This window comes from Schistocerca cancellata, chromosome 1 (assembly GCF_023864275.1).
Source record: "Schistocerca cancellata isolate TAMUIC-IGC-003103 chromosome 1, iqSchCanc2.1, whole genome shotgun sequence".
Classification (NCBI taxonomy): domain Eukaryota; kingdom Metazoa; phylum Arthropoda; class Insecta; order Orthoptera; family Acrididae; genus Schistocerca; species Schistocerca cancellata.
Genome location: NC_064626.1, coordinates 1,134,446,072 through 1,134,462,371, shown reverse-complemented (window position 1 = coordinate 1,134,462,371; position 16,300 = coordinate 1,134,446,072). Strand labels below are relative to the sequence as shown.

Sequence of the window (16,300 nt, the reverse complement as noted above, 5' to 3'; positions counted from 1 at the left end):
GATCTGTGGGTGGATATGTTAATATGTTGAAACAGTAAGAGACTCACAGAATCAGACAAACTGAATATCTTTGTGAATGAATGGGTAGCTACCAGAGAGAACAAATTTTATGCTAAATGCATCTAAAGAGATACCATTTTCCAGGCTCTATTTTATGAAGAGTTTGTGGGACTGGACTTTTAGCTAGGGTGAAAGTAGCTTTTCTAGACAGGTAGAAGTAGAATGAATGAGGCATAACAGTCAGGCTAATTTGAGACAACTCCAGCAGTAAAGAGATCAAAAATTCAAAAAAAAAAAAAAAAAAAAAAAAAAAATGATACAAATAGTTTAAGCAATATTTGACTGTTGCAATAATAAATTGAGAGGGTATCCAAATTGTTAGGAAACCTAAGAGAACACTGCAGAAGGTGCACAATATAAAAAGAAGGACGAATGATCATGGTTCAGAATGAAATGTTTAGACTTTATGAATGAGATTTGTTAGACAGATAAACAGATATACTGTAATGCAGGCTTTATTGGCAAATTTTATTGGTGAATCTTTCTTGGGATACCAGCCAAATGGCAGCATCTCCGTGTAGCAATGTTTTAATGAGTTTCTCACTCATCATATTCATGCAAGCTGATTTGAAGATAATAAGTGGGAAACTAATTGCAGTTTAGTTTAACTTATGATGTAGTGGCACACAAGGGGCCCGAAGCCATTATGTGTACTCATCACATTTTACTTTTGTCAACTAATGACAACATTATACTTTTTAAAGCTTTTTTTCACATTTCAGGCACAGCACATCAGCAGAATATCTGCTGAAAATATCACAGAGTTCATGAAAAAACCATTTATATGTGACATGTTAAGAGCAAACATATTTAAATTTATTGACAAATAAGTTCACATACCAGGGGAAAAAACTTAATACAGAGTATGGTGTCATGTGATATATATGTTGTAATACTGATGCTCAACAGACCACATACAGCTATTACAAAGACTAGCTGTCGTAACATGTCACCAGGTGGCATGGTTGTGGTAACACTGGGAAAACAGAAAATACCAATAACCCATTTTTAAGGAAAATTAAGAATAACAATTTGAAGTGTGCAAACTGAAGTATCTCATTAATACATGTGACATGATCAAGGGTTGATGGGAAGAGAAAGAAAGGAGGACAGAGGGGATGTATTGGGATTTGTTCGTAACAATGCTTCATCCCACATATGTGGTTTTGCAATTCCTAATAGACTTACAGTAAGTATTTCCTCTGTTCTTTAGTTGAAGGTTTGCCAATGCTACATGACACTAGCTCTCATTTGCATGTGGTAGGATTGTTTCGTGTCAACCCCACCATACCAATGGTGCCCTCTCAGCCTCTCCCTCTGTCACCCCTAGCCAATATCACATCTATAAATCATGTACTTTAGATAACACTCTTCTAACTATGATTTTTAATTTTCCTCAGAAAGCATTTAGTGCTACTTCATGTTTTTACAGTTGTTTCTGCTATTGATTTTGTTATAATTGCCCATAGACTTTAAATGAGAGGTGCAAACACCGCCACAACCATGCCATCTAGTGGTATGTTATGGTAGTTAGATTTTGTAATGGCAGCATGGAGTCAGTCAGGTGCCAATTTATCACTTGACACAAAACAGTACTAAATTCTTTTACTTGGTATGTAAACTTGTTTATAGTGAATTTACATATGTCATTAAAATGTTATCTATAAATTGTGTTTCCATGAGAATTTTGATATTTTTGGCAGATATTCTGATGACGAGCTATGCCTAAAACATGTAAATAAAATTGTTTAACAACTTGTGGACTCGTGTTATTAATGCCCAAAAAGATGTGATAAGGATGTTCTCAGAACTTTGAAATATTGCTGCAAGGTGGTGCTGTCTCTTTGCTGATATGCTGAGAAGATTTCATTAGTAGGTAGATATCCTTTTCCTGCCTTAGACCCATAGGGAGGAGTTTCTCATCTAAATTAATATGTATTATTAAGAAGCTTGAATTTGTTGTATGACTTACAGCTGTCTTTAAAGTTGGTGGAAGGAAGTAAAATATTAGTAGTTAAATGAATCAGTTGGGAAAATGACAAAACAAATAGAAACTGGAGCAACTGATGTGATGGGGGACAGCAGGCAGTGCAGTATGTCATGAGTTTGCATAATTGACTGTTATAACAGCAGGTGTTCAAACTGTATAACACTGTGTGACCAGTAGACATGTGAAAAGCGGGTACAGGAGAGAAGATGAATTATATTGAAATATAAGGAAAAATTAATAGTTTAATAAGCTCTAGACTTCCATATAATATAAGAGATAATAATTTGGAGAGGTTAAATAAAGAAAAAAGAGATAAAGAAAAGACAGCAGCAAAGGTAGGACAACACAGTACAGGGATAAAAGAGAGAAAACAAAGAAAAGCCTGGATTTGTCATTAAGCAGATATGGAAGGCAAAAGTTATTATATATTTTACACACTTTGAACTGTCATAGAAAACGGTTAAACTAAATGTTTCAAATAGTAGTTAAATACCATTTAAATAATCGAATATTTGCAGTGAATGTTATAAGCAGTATAATACAAACACCAGTCAAAAAAATTGTATATCATGCATGTTTTGTATCTGTGATTAGATATGGTATAATTTTTTGGGGATCAGGAAAAACAACTTACAGAGAGTCTTTAGGCTACAGAAAAAAATCGTTCGAGCCATGGAATGTGCAGAAAAAAGATGATCATGCAGACCTCTGTTCAAGGCCCTTGATCTTATGACTGTTCCTGGCCTCTGTATCTATGAGACAATTAAATTTTCTAAATAAAACCCACAACTTTTTGAGGATAACCTATTTAAGCATGATTATGAAACAAGAAACAAATATCAGTATAAGTTACCAACTCATAGGCTAAAACTGCTGGAGAAGACATGTTACTACACTCCTGGAAATGGAAAAAAGAACGCATTGACACCAGTGTGTCAGACCCACCATACTTGCTCCGGACACTGCGAGAGGGCTGTACAAGCAATGATCACACGCACGGCACAGCGGACACACCAGGAACCGCAGTGTTGGCCGTCGAATGGCGCTAGCTGCGCAGCATTTGTGCACCGCCGCCGTCAGTGTCAGCCAGTTTGCCGTGGCATACGGAGCTCATCGCAGTCTTTAACACTGGTAGCATGCCGCGACAGCGTGGACGTGAACCGTATGTGCAGTTGACGGACTTTGAGCGAGGGCGTATAGTGGGCATGCGGGAGGCCGGGTGGACGTACCGCCGAATTGCTCAACACGGGGGGCGTGAGGTCTCCACAGTACATCGATGTTGTCGCCAGTGGTCAGCGGAATGTGCACATGCCCGTCGACCTGGGACCGGACCGCAGCGACGCACGGATGCACGCCAAGACCGTAGGATCCTACGCAGTGCCGTAGGGGTCCGCACCGCCACTTCCCAGCAAATTAGGGACACTGTTGCTCCTGGGGTATCGGCGAGGACCATTCGCAACCGTCTCCATGAAGCTGGGCTACGGTCCCGCACACCGTTAGGCCGTCTTCCGCTCACGCCCCAACATCGTGCAGCCCGCCTCAAGTGGTGTCGCGACAGGCGTGAATGGAGGGACGAATGGAGACGTGTCGTCTTCAGCGATGAGAGTCGCTTCTGCCTTGGTGCCAATGATGGTCGTATGCGTGTTTGGCGCCGTGCAGGTGAGCGCCACAATCAGGACTGCATACGACCGAGGCACACAGGGCCAACACCCGGCATCATGGTGTGGGGAGCGATCTCCTACACTGGCCGTACACCACTGGTGATCGTCGAGGGGACACTGAATAGTGCACGGTACATCCAAACCGTCATCGAACCCATCGTTCTACCATTCCTAGACCGGCAAGGGAACTTGCTGTTCCAACAGGACAATGCACGTCTGCATGTATCCCGTGCCACCCAACGTGCTCTAGTAGGTGTAAGTCAACTACCCTGGCCAGCAAGATCTCCGGATCTGTCCCCCATTGAGCATGTTTGGGACTGGATGAAGCGTCGTCTCACGATGTCTGCACGTCCAGCACGAACGCTGGTCCAACTGAGGCGCAGGTGGAAATGGCATGGCAAGCCATTCCACAGGACTACATCCAGCATCTCTACGATCGTCTCCGTGGGAGAATAGCAGCCTGCATCGCTGCGAAAGGTGGATATACACTGTACTAGTGCCGACATTGTGCATGCTCTGTTGCCTGTGTCTATGTGCCAGTGGTTCTGTCAGTGTGATCATGTGATGTATCTGACCACAGGAATGTGTCAATAAAGTTTCCCCTTCCTGGGACAATGAATTCACGGTGTTCTTATTTCAATTTCCAGGAGTGTATATTGGTATGGGTCTGAGGAATTTTGTCTGTGAAAAATTTAAAAATTATGAACCAGAAGAATTTGGACATCATTAAAAAAAACCTAACAAGTAAATATTATTACAGTGTAGAAGAATTTAGACTGACTGTCACAAATAACTGTGCCTGATGTTGCATTCTGTTCTATCATGATAAAAAAAGTACTTTAAGTAAATATTTATACTTAATTTTACTTCATTTACAATATGATTATTTTAAATCATTTTGTGGTACTTAAAATTACAAAATACCTGTAATTATTATGTATACTTACATTTAGAAAGTAGCTTTAAACTTACGAGTCACCTATGTCCAAATCATCTGATTGTATATGACATGTTAAGTGACTATAAAGTTTCTATATAATTCTATTCTATGAAATGTTCAAGTTGATAGCCTTCAGTATCAATACATTTCTGAGTATGAATCACAACAGATTCTGTAGCTCATGTCAAAAGACTCCAAAGGGATTTCTATGCATGCTGTTCAGATCTCATCCCACAGTGTATCCAGGTTACATGGTTTATTATGGGGCACATATTCTTTTTACTGTCTCCCATCAGAAGAAACAGAGCTGACTAAGGTGTGGAGGGAACTTGACTGGTCTCTGTCTTCCTATCCAGTGCCTTCATAAATTTTGAGCAAGGTATACCCTGTAGTAGCCCACTGGGGCACCATCTTGTTGGCAATACAACATGCCATTTCTGTATGTTGTACAAATGAAAGTCCAAACACACACATTAAAAAAAGTTTTGCATCACCTCAGTTCTGAGAGTTCTGAAACCTATACAGAAAATTTGAATAAATATCAGCATAAACAACATTTCTGCCCTTTTTATTGCTCATGGAAACTACACATTGCATGTTGTACCACCATAAAGTGAGACCTTGAGAGGTGGTGGTCCAATTGCTGTACACACTAGTACCTCTAATACCCAGTAACACGTCCTCTTGCATTGATGAATGCCTGTATTCGTTGTGGCATCCTATCCACAAGTTCATCAAGGTGCTGTTGATCCATGTTGTCCCACTCCTCAACGACGATTCGGTGTAGATCCCTCAGAGTGGTTGGTCGGTCACGTTGTCCATAAACAGCCCTTTTCAATCTATCCCAGGCATATTCGATAGGGTTCATGTCTGGAGAATATGATGGCCACTTTAGTTGAGCAATGTCATTATCCTGAAGGAAGTCATTCACAAGACGTGCATGATGTGGGCACAAATTGTCATCCATGAAGATGAATGCCTTGCCAATATGCTTCCGATATGGTTGCACTATTGGTTGGAAGATGGCATTCGCGTATCATACTGCCATTACAGTGCCGAACATCAGTGGTGTACGCTGTCCCCACATAATGCCACCCCAAAACATCAGGGAACCTCCACCTTGTTGCACTCGCAGGACAGTGCGTCTAAAATGTTCAGCCAGACCGGGTTCCCTCCAAACATGTCTCCGATGATTGTCTGGTTGAAGGCATAAGCAAAACTCATTGGTGAAGAGAACATGATGCCAATCCTGAGTGGTCAATTCAACATGTTGTTGATCCTATCTGTACCATGATGCATGGTGTTGTGGTTGCAAAGATGGACCTTGTTGTGGACGTTGGGAGTGAACTTGCGTTTCATGCAGCCTATTGTGCACAGTTTGAGTTGTAATACAACGTCCTGTGGCTGCGCGAAAAGCATTATTCAATGTGGTGCCGTTGCTGTCAGAGTTCCTCCAAGCCATAATCCGAAGGTAGTGTTCATCCACTGCAGTAGCAGCCCTTGGGTGGCCTGCGCGAGGCATGTCATTGACATTTTCTGTATCTGTGTATCTCCTCCATGTCCGAACAACATCGCTTTGGTTCACTCCGAGATTCCAAGATGCCTGGACACTTCCCTTGTTGAGAGCCCTTCCTGGCACAAAGTAACAATGCGGACATGATTGAACCACTGTATTGACCATCTAGGCATGGTTGAACTACAGACAACAAGAGCTGTGTACCTCCTTCCTCGTAGAAAGACTGGAACTGATTGGCTGTCGGACCCCCTCCTTCTAATAGGCGCTGATCATGCATGGTTGTTTACATCTTTGGGTGGGTTTAGTGACATCTCTGAACAATCAATGGGACTGTGTCTGTGATACAACATCCACAGTCAATGTCTATCTTCAGGAGTACTGGGAACCGGGGTGATGCAAAACTATTTTTGATGTGTGACTTTTATACAGTTACAGGACCTTCAAGTTGGAAAGGATCAGTGGGCCCCTTAGGAGATACTGCACCATACATTCACATCATGCAAGATCACAGTCTTTTTTATCAGTAATATGGGATTATATTCAGTACAGTACATATGGCTATGCTGACTGTCAGGTGCACTAAATTCGAATTGCACCAACAGCCATAGCCCTCATAATTTCATCCTTTATGGATGAAATATTCAGTGTGCTTCGCCTGACTAAAAAATCTGCTACATTCACATGCAGCTGGATATCAGTGTACATGTCACAGCTGAGGAGAGAAACGAATGAAGCCACAAGGTGGAAGGGCTGCCTGCAGAAGATATTATGATATGAAGCAGTGGCTAAGCTAAACATGGGTGACTGATGGCAGACGAGACACAGGCAAGGACAAGCCTGAGGCAGCCTAAGCAACAATGAGGTGCAAAGTGGAATACTTCATCACAGTAATGTCAACAATCCAAGAGCAAAGAGGCACAACCCAAACTGCAACTAGAGAGAAAGACCAACTGCCAGGCAACCTTGTTATTGAATAGTCCATTGTTCAATATCATTATTTACCAACAATATGAGGCATGAGTAGAGAACTGACTGACCGCTCGCAGGGTGGCCATATTTATACTGGCCTTAAGGAACACTATTAGCCAGCGTATTCATGTGGTGAGACAAGTGGTGTGCTCGCTAAACAAGCATAGTGCTGTTGTGATACAATAGCCTAATGGCCATCTAGTTTCATTTCTTCCAGTGGATTTAACTTCTACAGAGTGTGATACCAAATCCCTCCCCCACGATACAGGTGCATACAGGTGGAAATGCCCCAGATGGTACCATAGGGGGTAGAATGAAGGCATAGGTAAAGCGCTAGCCCCTTTGACTGTTGTCTGCAGGAATAGAACATATTAGCCAGCATGCATCGGGACACAGATGGTGATGGGTGTGCCAGGGGGTTCTACTGATCCACATGGACATGGCAGGGATCACTGGTGCAACATTAGGGAGCTTTAGGCAGTCACGAGGGGTGCTGGGTGGGGAATCACGTTGTCACCAGCAGGTGGGGGAAGAGGTGGCAGTGGATGCATCATCTGCACTTGAGGCCAGAGTTGGTTGTGATGGCAGCACTTGAGTCCCTTCTGTATTTCGGTGGGTGTGAATCTCCATTACCATCATCAGCATCCAAGCCACAGTGCTCTGCAGGAGCAGGCCCGCAGGGTACATAGTTGTTGCCCATGGAGTAGCTCCACAGGGCTACAGTTGTTAATCAGTGTGGTTTGATAAGTGCTCAAAAACAGGGTGAGGACCAACATAGAGGCAAAGAATTCAATAGCTTTTTTCACTTGCAGCTTAAAAGTCTAAACAAGATGATCTGCTTCACTATTTGTGGAAGGATGGAATAGAGGACTGCAAATATGTCTTATGCCATTGGCCTCACTAAAATCATTGATGAAAGTCACTGTGAATTGCAGCCCATTACTGGACGCAAGCCTTTGATGGCCAATACCTGAGCTTAGGCATATATTGAGTAAGCAACAACAATAAGCAACTACACAGATCTTAAAAACAGACCCACAAAATCAAGATAGATGTTGTCCATGGGTAGCAGGGCATAGTTCTGAAGGTGAAAAGTTGTGGGCTGCTGCCTGGTACCATGCACACACCACGCAGGCATGGATCATTCTTTCAGCTGGTACTCACATCGGTGAGCTAACACCTTCATGCAGGGCATCCCACAGTGTCCTTAGTGCAGCAACCTCAACACTCATTGGGACAATTCTGCTGGGATGACAATCATCTTGGTATCCAAAAGAATGACATCAGCAACCTAGAGCCTGTGAGAAATATTTCTCATGGACCTGAACTCATTTGCCAATCAGTGGATGAGGTAAGTTGACCAGGAATGGGTCACACAGTAGAGGACATGCTGCAATGTGGGGGTCAAGGCATGTGGTGTCGGCGACACGAGCAGTAAAGGGGAAACTGTCCAATATATGTTTCCACTCAGTGTTGGTGTGGAAGCAGAAGAACTACTGTTGGTTGAAATCAGTATCTGAGCCAGCCAGGAGACATGATAATGTATTGGCATTGTAATGCAACCCTGGAGCTTATACCGCATGGTATAAATTCATTCAGGAACAATTCCAAGCGCTGAGGTGTTGGGCTGCCCCTTCCCAAAGGCTGGAAATCTATAATTATAGAGAACTATGTCCCAGTCTCCATAGCATAATTGAAAGGTATAGACAACAGAAGACAAATGGGGATGTTGACTGCAAGTGGTACTGAGGCCTGGAACAAGTGGCCTCCTTTGCTGAGTGTTTGCTCGCCTGAAGCTGAAGCAACTTTTGTAACAAGTCTGTCTGAGGTTCCAGCTGTTGCATTAGCCGCTGCTATTGCTCCAGCAGGCAAACCAATTTAGTGTCCATGCTACAAAACAACTTCCTCTTTTCTCGTTGCTGGGTGTTAGTGCACACATCACAACCCAGGAGAGAAATGGGTGAAGCAACAATGTTGAAGGGCCACCTGCAGGAGAGAACACAACATCAAAAAGTGACTGAGCCAAACATGGCCAACTCTGACGAGGACAAGCCAAAAACAACCTAAGCAACAACGAGGTGCAAAGCTTAAACCTTTGCCACAACAATGTCAACAGGCCAAGAACAAAAAGAGACAAAATCTGAATTATAACTTAAGAGAAATACTAAGTACCAAGTGAGGTTATTGAGTAGTCCATTCTAGAGCAATGATAATAGCCGAAAATATCAGATGTGAGTACAGGACTGACTGACCATTTGCTGGGCTATATACTGGCTGTGAGGAACACTACTGGCCAGCATATTCATGTTGTGAGATGAGTAGCACACTCACTTTTGAGTTCAATACTGTGGTATTACTATTTCCTTTGTTGGCCATATAGGTCCATTTACTCTGGAAAACATTTAACATCCACAGAGGCAGATACAAGACACAGCTACCCATTAAATTGGTTCACATACAATGATCTACTGAAATGTTTCACAGAATTGTAACCTACAACCGAGGTCATTGTTACTTAACTGTTTCAGCAACCTTACAGTGAAATAACACAAATTGCTTCTCTGCAAAATGTATTCCACACTACTAACATGTACTCCTCTCAAGTGGCCCTTGCCTTGGCATTTTCGAATGCTGAAACGATTCCAAAAGTACATTTGAGGACTCATCGTTTGCAGCTGTGTGGAGTCACTTGGATCAACATTGCTACACATCTCACACTGTCCCATGGAACTTGAATTTATTTTGTAGGTTTGTTGCTGTTAACCTTGAAAGGTAGATTAGTCCACTAGTCATGTCTCTACTGTCTCTGAAGAGCAGCGACATTCCCAAACTTCCACTGTGGTTGTACCACTTAAGTTATAACCGGCTTCTGCTCTTCAAAGTTGAAACTTATGTCTACCATCTTGATGTTAGTTTCCTGGCACTAAATGGGTTCCACACTAGACTGACAGTTCTACTACCTTCGATCCAGCAAACATAAAGGTATTTCCTCGAGAAATTTAAAGCTGTAGACAATAAAATATGTTTGCATCTTTTTGTGCAGTCTGCCTGACACTCTCTCTCTGTCAACATCATATTCCAGTAAATAACATATGGTTAATATTATCTTTCATAAAATGAGATGTTAGATATTCTAACAACACAGTTTGTAGCCCATATCCAGAAACAAAAGATAAATTTTTCTATCAATTTATACTACTATTTTTTTCAAATATCAATGCTTAAGTTATTCAGGTAGTGTGCAACTGCCCAATAGCTTTCTTTTTCTTCTTCTTATTCTTATTATTTTTAAGGCATTTCAATTGTTTTACTGGATAAAACTATTACAGATATTTCTTTCAGAAAGAGAGAGAGAGAGAGAGAGAGAGAGAGAGAGAGAGAGAGACAGTATGTGTGTGTCACCTTTTGCTCCAGACAGAATCATTTTTCTGTATGTATTAAAAATCAATCTTCAAAAGTATAATTCATTTAATACTCTGTTGTAATTTGAAAACATGTGTTTCTTTCAATGCTGCCAGAATGAGTGTATCTGAAATGAAGACAGACAAAGGTCTGCAGTCACAGCTGGTAATCACTCAGACTGATCGACTGGACTCTGGCCTTTATATGTGCCATGCAAGCAATTCATTTGGGCACAGTGAGCAACTCATCCACCTGGCTATTCAAGGTGAGGTATCTGTTCAGGATAATATGTTTGAGTAATATTATTCTTAAGGCTCAAGAACACTCTTCTGTTTATGTGGGTATACACTTCTATACCCCTGAGCAGAAATAAAATTTCCTTTTGCCTCTTCAGGATCTCCTTCTGTTTCACCAAATTCTGATGAACCTATATCAGTCAATCAATCAATCAAATTTGATTGTCTGTCAGCTCATAAAGCAATAGACAACGTCAAGATAACTTACATTTTTAACATCAATTACTAAATACAATTTAGTTTGGATTACATAAGGCCATCCGCTAGATACAGTGTTGAAAGACAGTATTTTCAGTTTAAAAAAATTCATCTACTGTGTAGAAAGGATTATTTACTAGTATTCTGTACAACTTAGCTTTGAAGATATTGACAGGTAACTCTTTTAAATCTATACTTAACTTATTGTACAATTTAAGTCCAAGAACTAAATATGAATTCTGTGACTTGGATAGTCTGAGATATGGTACATCTAAACATGGTTTGTTCCTGGTGTTATGGCTATGTACATCCCTTCTTAATGATATATTTGAAATATTGTTCCTAACTTGCAATAGAACATTATAGATGTACAAGTTTATTACCGTCAGGCATTGCAATTTAACAAACAAGGGTTTACAGTGTTCTAACTTATCTGAGTCGGTTGTTATTCTTACCAATTTTCTTTTGTAAAAGTAGAATGCCCTTTACGTGACTGCTATTGCCCCACAATAAGATTCCATATGATATGATACTTTCAAAGAAAGCAAAATATGCTGATCTTATGTAACTATTAAGGACATGTCTTTTTAAGTTTCTAATTAAATAGATAACTCTTGAGAGTCTGGCAGATAAATGTTTGACGTGTGGTTCCCATGTCAACTTGTTGTCTACTATAACACCTAAAAATTGTATACTTTCTAAGTCATGATTCTCTCTTAAGCTAAAGGAAAGTGCCTGGGTCTTACTTTCATTTAGTAGAAAACTGTTTGCTCTGAACCATAATGAACTCTGAGCAAGGGTATCTTTAACTATATTTTTTAGGATGTTTAAATCTGAGCTTTTATTTAAAAGAGTTGTGTCATCGGCATACATTATTGTGTGAGAGTTTACACAAGATGGCAGGTCATTAATCATAAGTAAAAACAATAGAGGTCCGAGTACTGAGCCCTGTGGCATGCCAGACCTAGCATTAATCAGATCTGACTTCTCTCTGTTAATGCATACAACTTGTTGGCAGTTCTCAAGGAAGGATTTAATCATATTTATGCTGCTATTAGCAAAACCATAATAGGATAGCTTATTCAGTAAAGCATCATGGTCCACACAGTCAGATGCTCTGCTCAGATCGCAAAATGTAGCCTGAGCAAATCCCCTAGCCTCAAACACATCCAGAACAAATGTTACAAGAGAATCCATAGCATCTGTTGTCGATTTACCTTTCATGAATCCATATTGATTGTCACTTATTAAGTTTAAGTTATCTAAATACGTGCTAACTTGATTAGACATAATTGTTTCAAGAATTTTTGAGAAAGCAGGAGTTAACGATATTGGTCTGCAACTAGCAGGACAGTTCTTATCACCTTTCTTATATACTGGGACCACTCTAGATATTTTTAGTACATCAGGAAACTTGTTTTCAGCTAGACATTTATTTACACAGTAGGTTAAGGGATCAATTATGTAGTCAGTAAGTTACATGATAAATCATAGTAATCAACGCTATCTGAGCCTTCGAAATTTTTCACTATTTTTAGAATTGTATTCGTACACACCTCTGTAAAGTTGAAAATGCTCTGGCGGGGCCTTTCAAAATAGTTATTGATAAAGTTAAGGGCATTTTCTGGAGGTTTGTCTACTGAGCTGCACATTTCTTCAATAGATTGGACACAGAATTTATTGAATTCATCTGGGGATATGGCAATAAGAGTTGAGAAGAGCAATTCATTATAAAGTCAAGAGCAGCTGCAAAATGTACAGGTTTATTATGCCAAGTAGATCACTCTTTTGAAGAGCTGTATAGCTTTTTCGCAATGATATATTTGCAGATCTCTGAACGCTCATGTTGTACAGTATGATATGCTGGAACCTAGCATGAACTTCAATGCAAGATGCTTGTAATAGTTTCCATAAAAAACTCTGTCTTAAAATCTGACAGAAAGTTCAAAGATATTCTGGCTGTATGTAAAGTATACCAGCAGAATGACATAATCAATACTCTACTGCATGATAACAATGGTGATCGGATGACACTGCCAGTAAAGCAGAGTTACAAAACACAGTTTTCTGAAATGCCTTCATCAAAGAATATGAAGTTAATATTCCTGAATTCTCTGAATTTGAATCAAGAGTGACTGCCAACATGAGTAACTTAGAAGTAGATATCATCAGTGCACCTTAAATTACTTAACAAAGGCAAGGCCTCCATTCCAGATTGTATACCAATCATGTTCCTTCTAGGGTATGCTGATATAATAGCTTCACATGTAGCAATCATATACCACTGCTTGCTCATTGAAAGAAGCACTTGCAGCCTATGTCCTCAATTATTTGCTGTATGTATTCCAATCTCTGTCTTCCTCTACAGTTTTTGCCCTCTACAGCTCCTTTTTGTACCAAGGAACTCATTCCCTGATGATGAATTCTTCTCAGGTTATCAGCCGAGTGGTGGCGTCATCTTGTCGCAATGTTTCAATGAGTTTCGAAACTCATTGAAACATTGTGACAAGACAACTCCACCACTCGGCTGATAACCCGAGAAGAATTCATCAGTGGCATACGCCGAGAAAGACTGCAATCTCATTCCCTGATGTCTTAACAGATGCCCTATCATCTTGTCCCTTTTCCTTGTCAGTGTTTTCCACATATTCCTTTCCTCTCCAATTCTGTGCAGAACCTCCTCATTCTTTATCTTATCAGTCTATCTAATTTTCAACATTTGCCTGTAGCACACATTTCAAATGCTTTGATTCTATTCTGTTCTGGTTTTCTAACAGTCTATGTTTCACTACCCTATGTGTATTCTCAGAAATATCTTCCTCAAATTAAGGGCTATGTTTGATACTAGTAGACTTCTCTTGGCCGGAAATGTCCCTTTTACCAGGGCTAGTCTGCTTGTGATGTCCTCTTTGCTCCATCTGTCATTGGTTATTTTGCTGCCCAGGTAGCAGAATTCCTTAACTTCATCTATTTTGTGACCATCAACGCTGATGCTAAGTTTCTCGCTGTTCTCATTTCTGTTATTCATTACTTTCATTTTTCTTTAATTAACTCTCAATTCATAATCTGTACTCAGGATAACAATGTCATCAGCAAATCATATCATTGATATCCTTTTACCTTGAATTTTAATTCCACTCGTGAAGCTTTCTTTTCTCTCCATCATTGCTTCTTCAATGTAGAGATTGAACAGTAGGGGGGAAAGGCAACATCCCTGTCTTACACCCTTTTTAATCCAAGTGCTTCATTCTTGCTCGTTCAATCATATTCTTTCTTGGCTCTTGTACATATTGTACACTCCTGGAAATTGAAATAAGAACACCGTGAATTCATTGTCCCAGGAAGGGGAAACTTTATTGACACATTCCTGGGGTCAGATACATCACATGATCACACTGACAGAACCACAGGCACATAGACACAGGCAACAGAGCATGCACAATGTCGGCACTAGTACAGTGTATATCCACCTTTCGCAGCAATGCAGGCTGCTATTTTCCCATGGAGACGATCGTAGAGATGCTGGATGTAGTCCTGTGGAATGGCTTGCCATGCCATTTCCACCTGGCGCCTCAGTTGGACCAGCGTTCGTGCTGGATGTGCAGACCGCGTGAGACAACGCTTCATCCAGTCCCAAATGGGGGACAGATCCGGAGATCTTGCTGGCCACGGTAGTTGACTTACACCTTCTAGAGCACGTTGGGTGGCACGGGATACATGCGGACGTGCATTGTCCTGTTGGAACAGCAAGTTCCCTTGCCGGTCTAGGAATGGTAGAACGATGGGTTCGATGACGGTTTGGATGTACCGTGCACTATTCAATGTCCCCTCGACGATCACCAGTGGTGTACGGCCAGTGTAGGAGATCGCTCCCCACACCATGATGCCGGGTGTTGGCCCTGTGTGCCTCGGTCGTATGCAGTCCTGATTGTGGCGCTCACCTGCACGGCACCAAACACGCATACAACCATCATTGGCACCAAGGCAGAAGCGACTCTCATCGCTGAAGACGAGACACCACTGGAGGCGGGCTGCACGATGTTGGGGCATGAGCGGAAGACGGCCTAACGGTGTGTGGGACCGTAGCCCAGCTTCATGGAGACGGTTGCGAATGGTCCTCGCCGATACCCCAGGAGCAACAGTGTCCCTAATTTGCTGGGAAGTGGCGGTGCGGTCCCCTACGGCACTGCGTAGGATCCTACGGTCTTGGCGTGCATCCGTGCATCGCTGCGGTCCGGTCCCAGGTCGACGGGCACGTGCACCTTCCGCCGACCACTGGCGACAACATCAATGTACTGCGGAGACCTCACGCCCCACGTGTTGAGCAATTCGGCGGTACGTCCACCCGGCCTCCCGCATGCCCACTATACGCCCTCGCTCAAAGTCCGTCAACTGCACATACGGTTCACGTCCACGCTGTCACGGCATGCTACTAGTGTTAAAGACTGCGATGGAGCTCCGTATGCCACGGCAAACTGGCTGACACTGACGGCGGCGGTGCACAAATGCTGCGCAGCTAGCGCCATTCGACAGCCAACACCGCGGTTCCTGGTGTGTCCGCTGTGCCGTGCGTGTGATCATTGCTTGTACAGTCCTCTCGCAGTGTCCGGAGCAAGTATGGTGGGTCTGACACACCGGTGTCAATGTGTTCTTTTTTCCATTTCCAGGAGTGTATATTACATGTCTCTCCCTATGGCTTACTGCTATTTATCTCAAAGTTTCGAACATTATACTCCATTTTACAGTGTTGAACACTTTTTCCAGGTCAACAAATCCTATGAACGTTTCTTGATTTTTCTTTAGCCTTGTTTCCATTATCAACTGCAATGTCAGAATTGCCTTTCTGGTGTCTTTACCTTTTCTAAAGACAAACTGATTGTCATCTAGCACATCCTCAATATTATTTTCCATTCTTCTGTGTATCATTCTTGCCAGCATCTTGGATGCATGAGCTGTTAAGCTGATTGTGCAATAATTCTCTCACTTGAGATGATATTTTTCCGAAAGTCAAATTGTATGTCCCCAGACTCGTACATCCCACACACCAATGTGAATAGTCATTTTGTTGCCACTTCTCACAGTGATTTTAGAAATTCTGAAGGAATGTTATCTATCACTTCTGCCTGAACTCTTCCAAAGCACCCTTAAATTCTGATTCTAATACTGGATCCCCTACCTCTCCTAAATCAACTCCTGTTTCTTATTCTATCACATCTGACAAATCTACCCCTCAAAAGGCCTTTAGTACTCTTTCCACCTATCCACTCT

At 41.7% G+C, this 16,300-nt stretch overlaps 1 protein-coding gene across 1 annotated transcript in view; it reads left to right on the top strand.

Annotated features, from left to right (window-relative positions):
* The window catches only part of LOC126133935 (Down syndrome cell adhesion molecule-like protein Dscam2), a 367,718-nt gene that overhangs the window by 173,187 nt on the left and 178,231 nt on the right, over nt 1-16,300 (top strand). Inside the window, exon 12 of the mRNA XM_049915191.1 lies at nt 10,655-10,803. Coding sequence (XP_049771148.1) covers nt 10,655-10,803 — 149 coding nt within the window. The remainder of the gene's footprint in view (nt 1-10,654; nt 10,804-16,300) is intronic.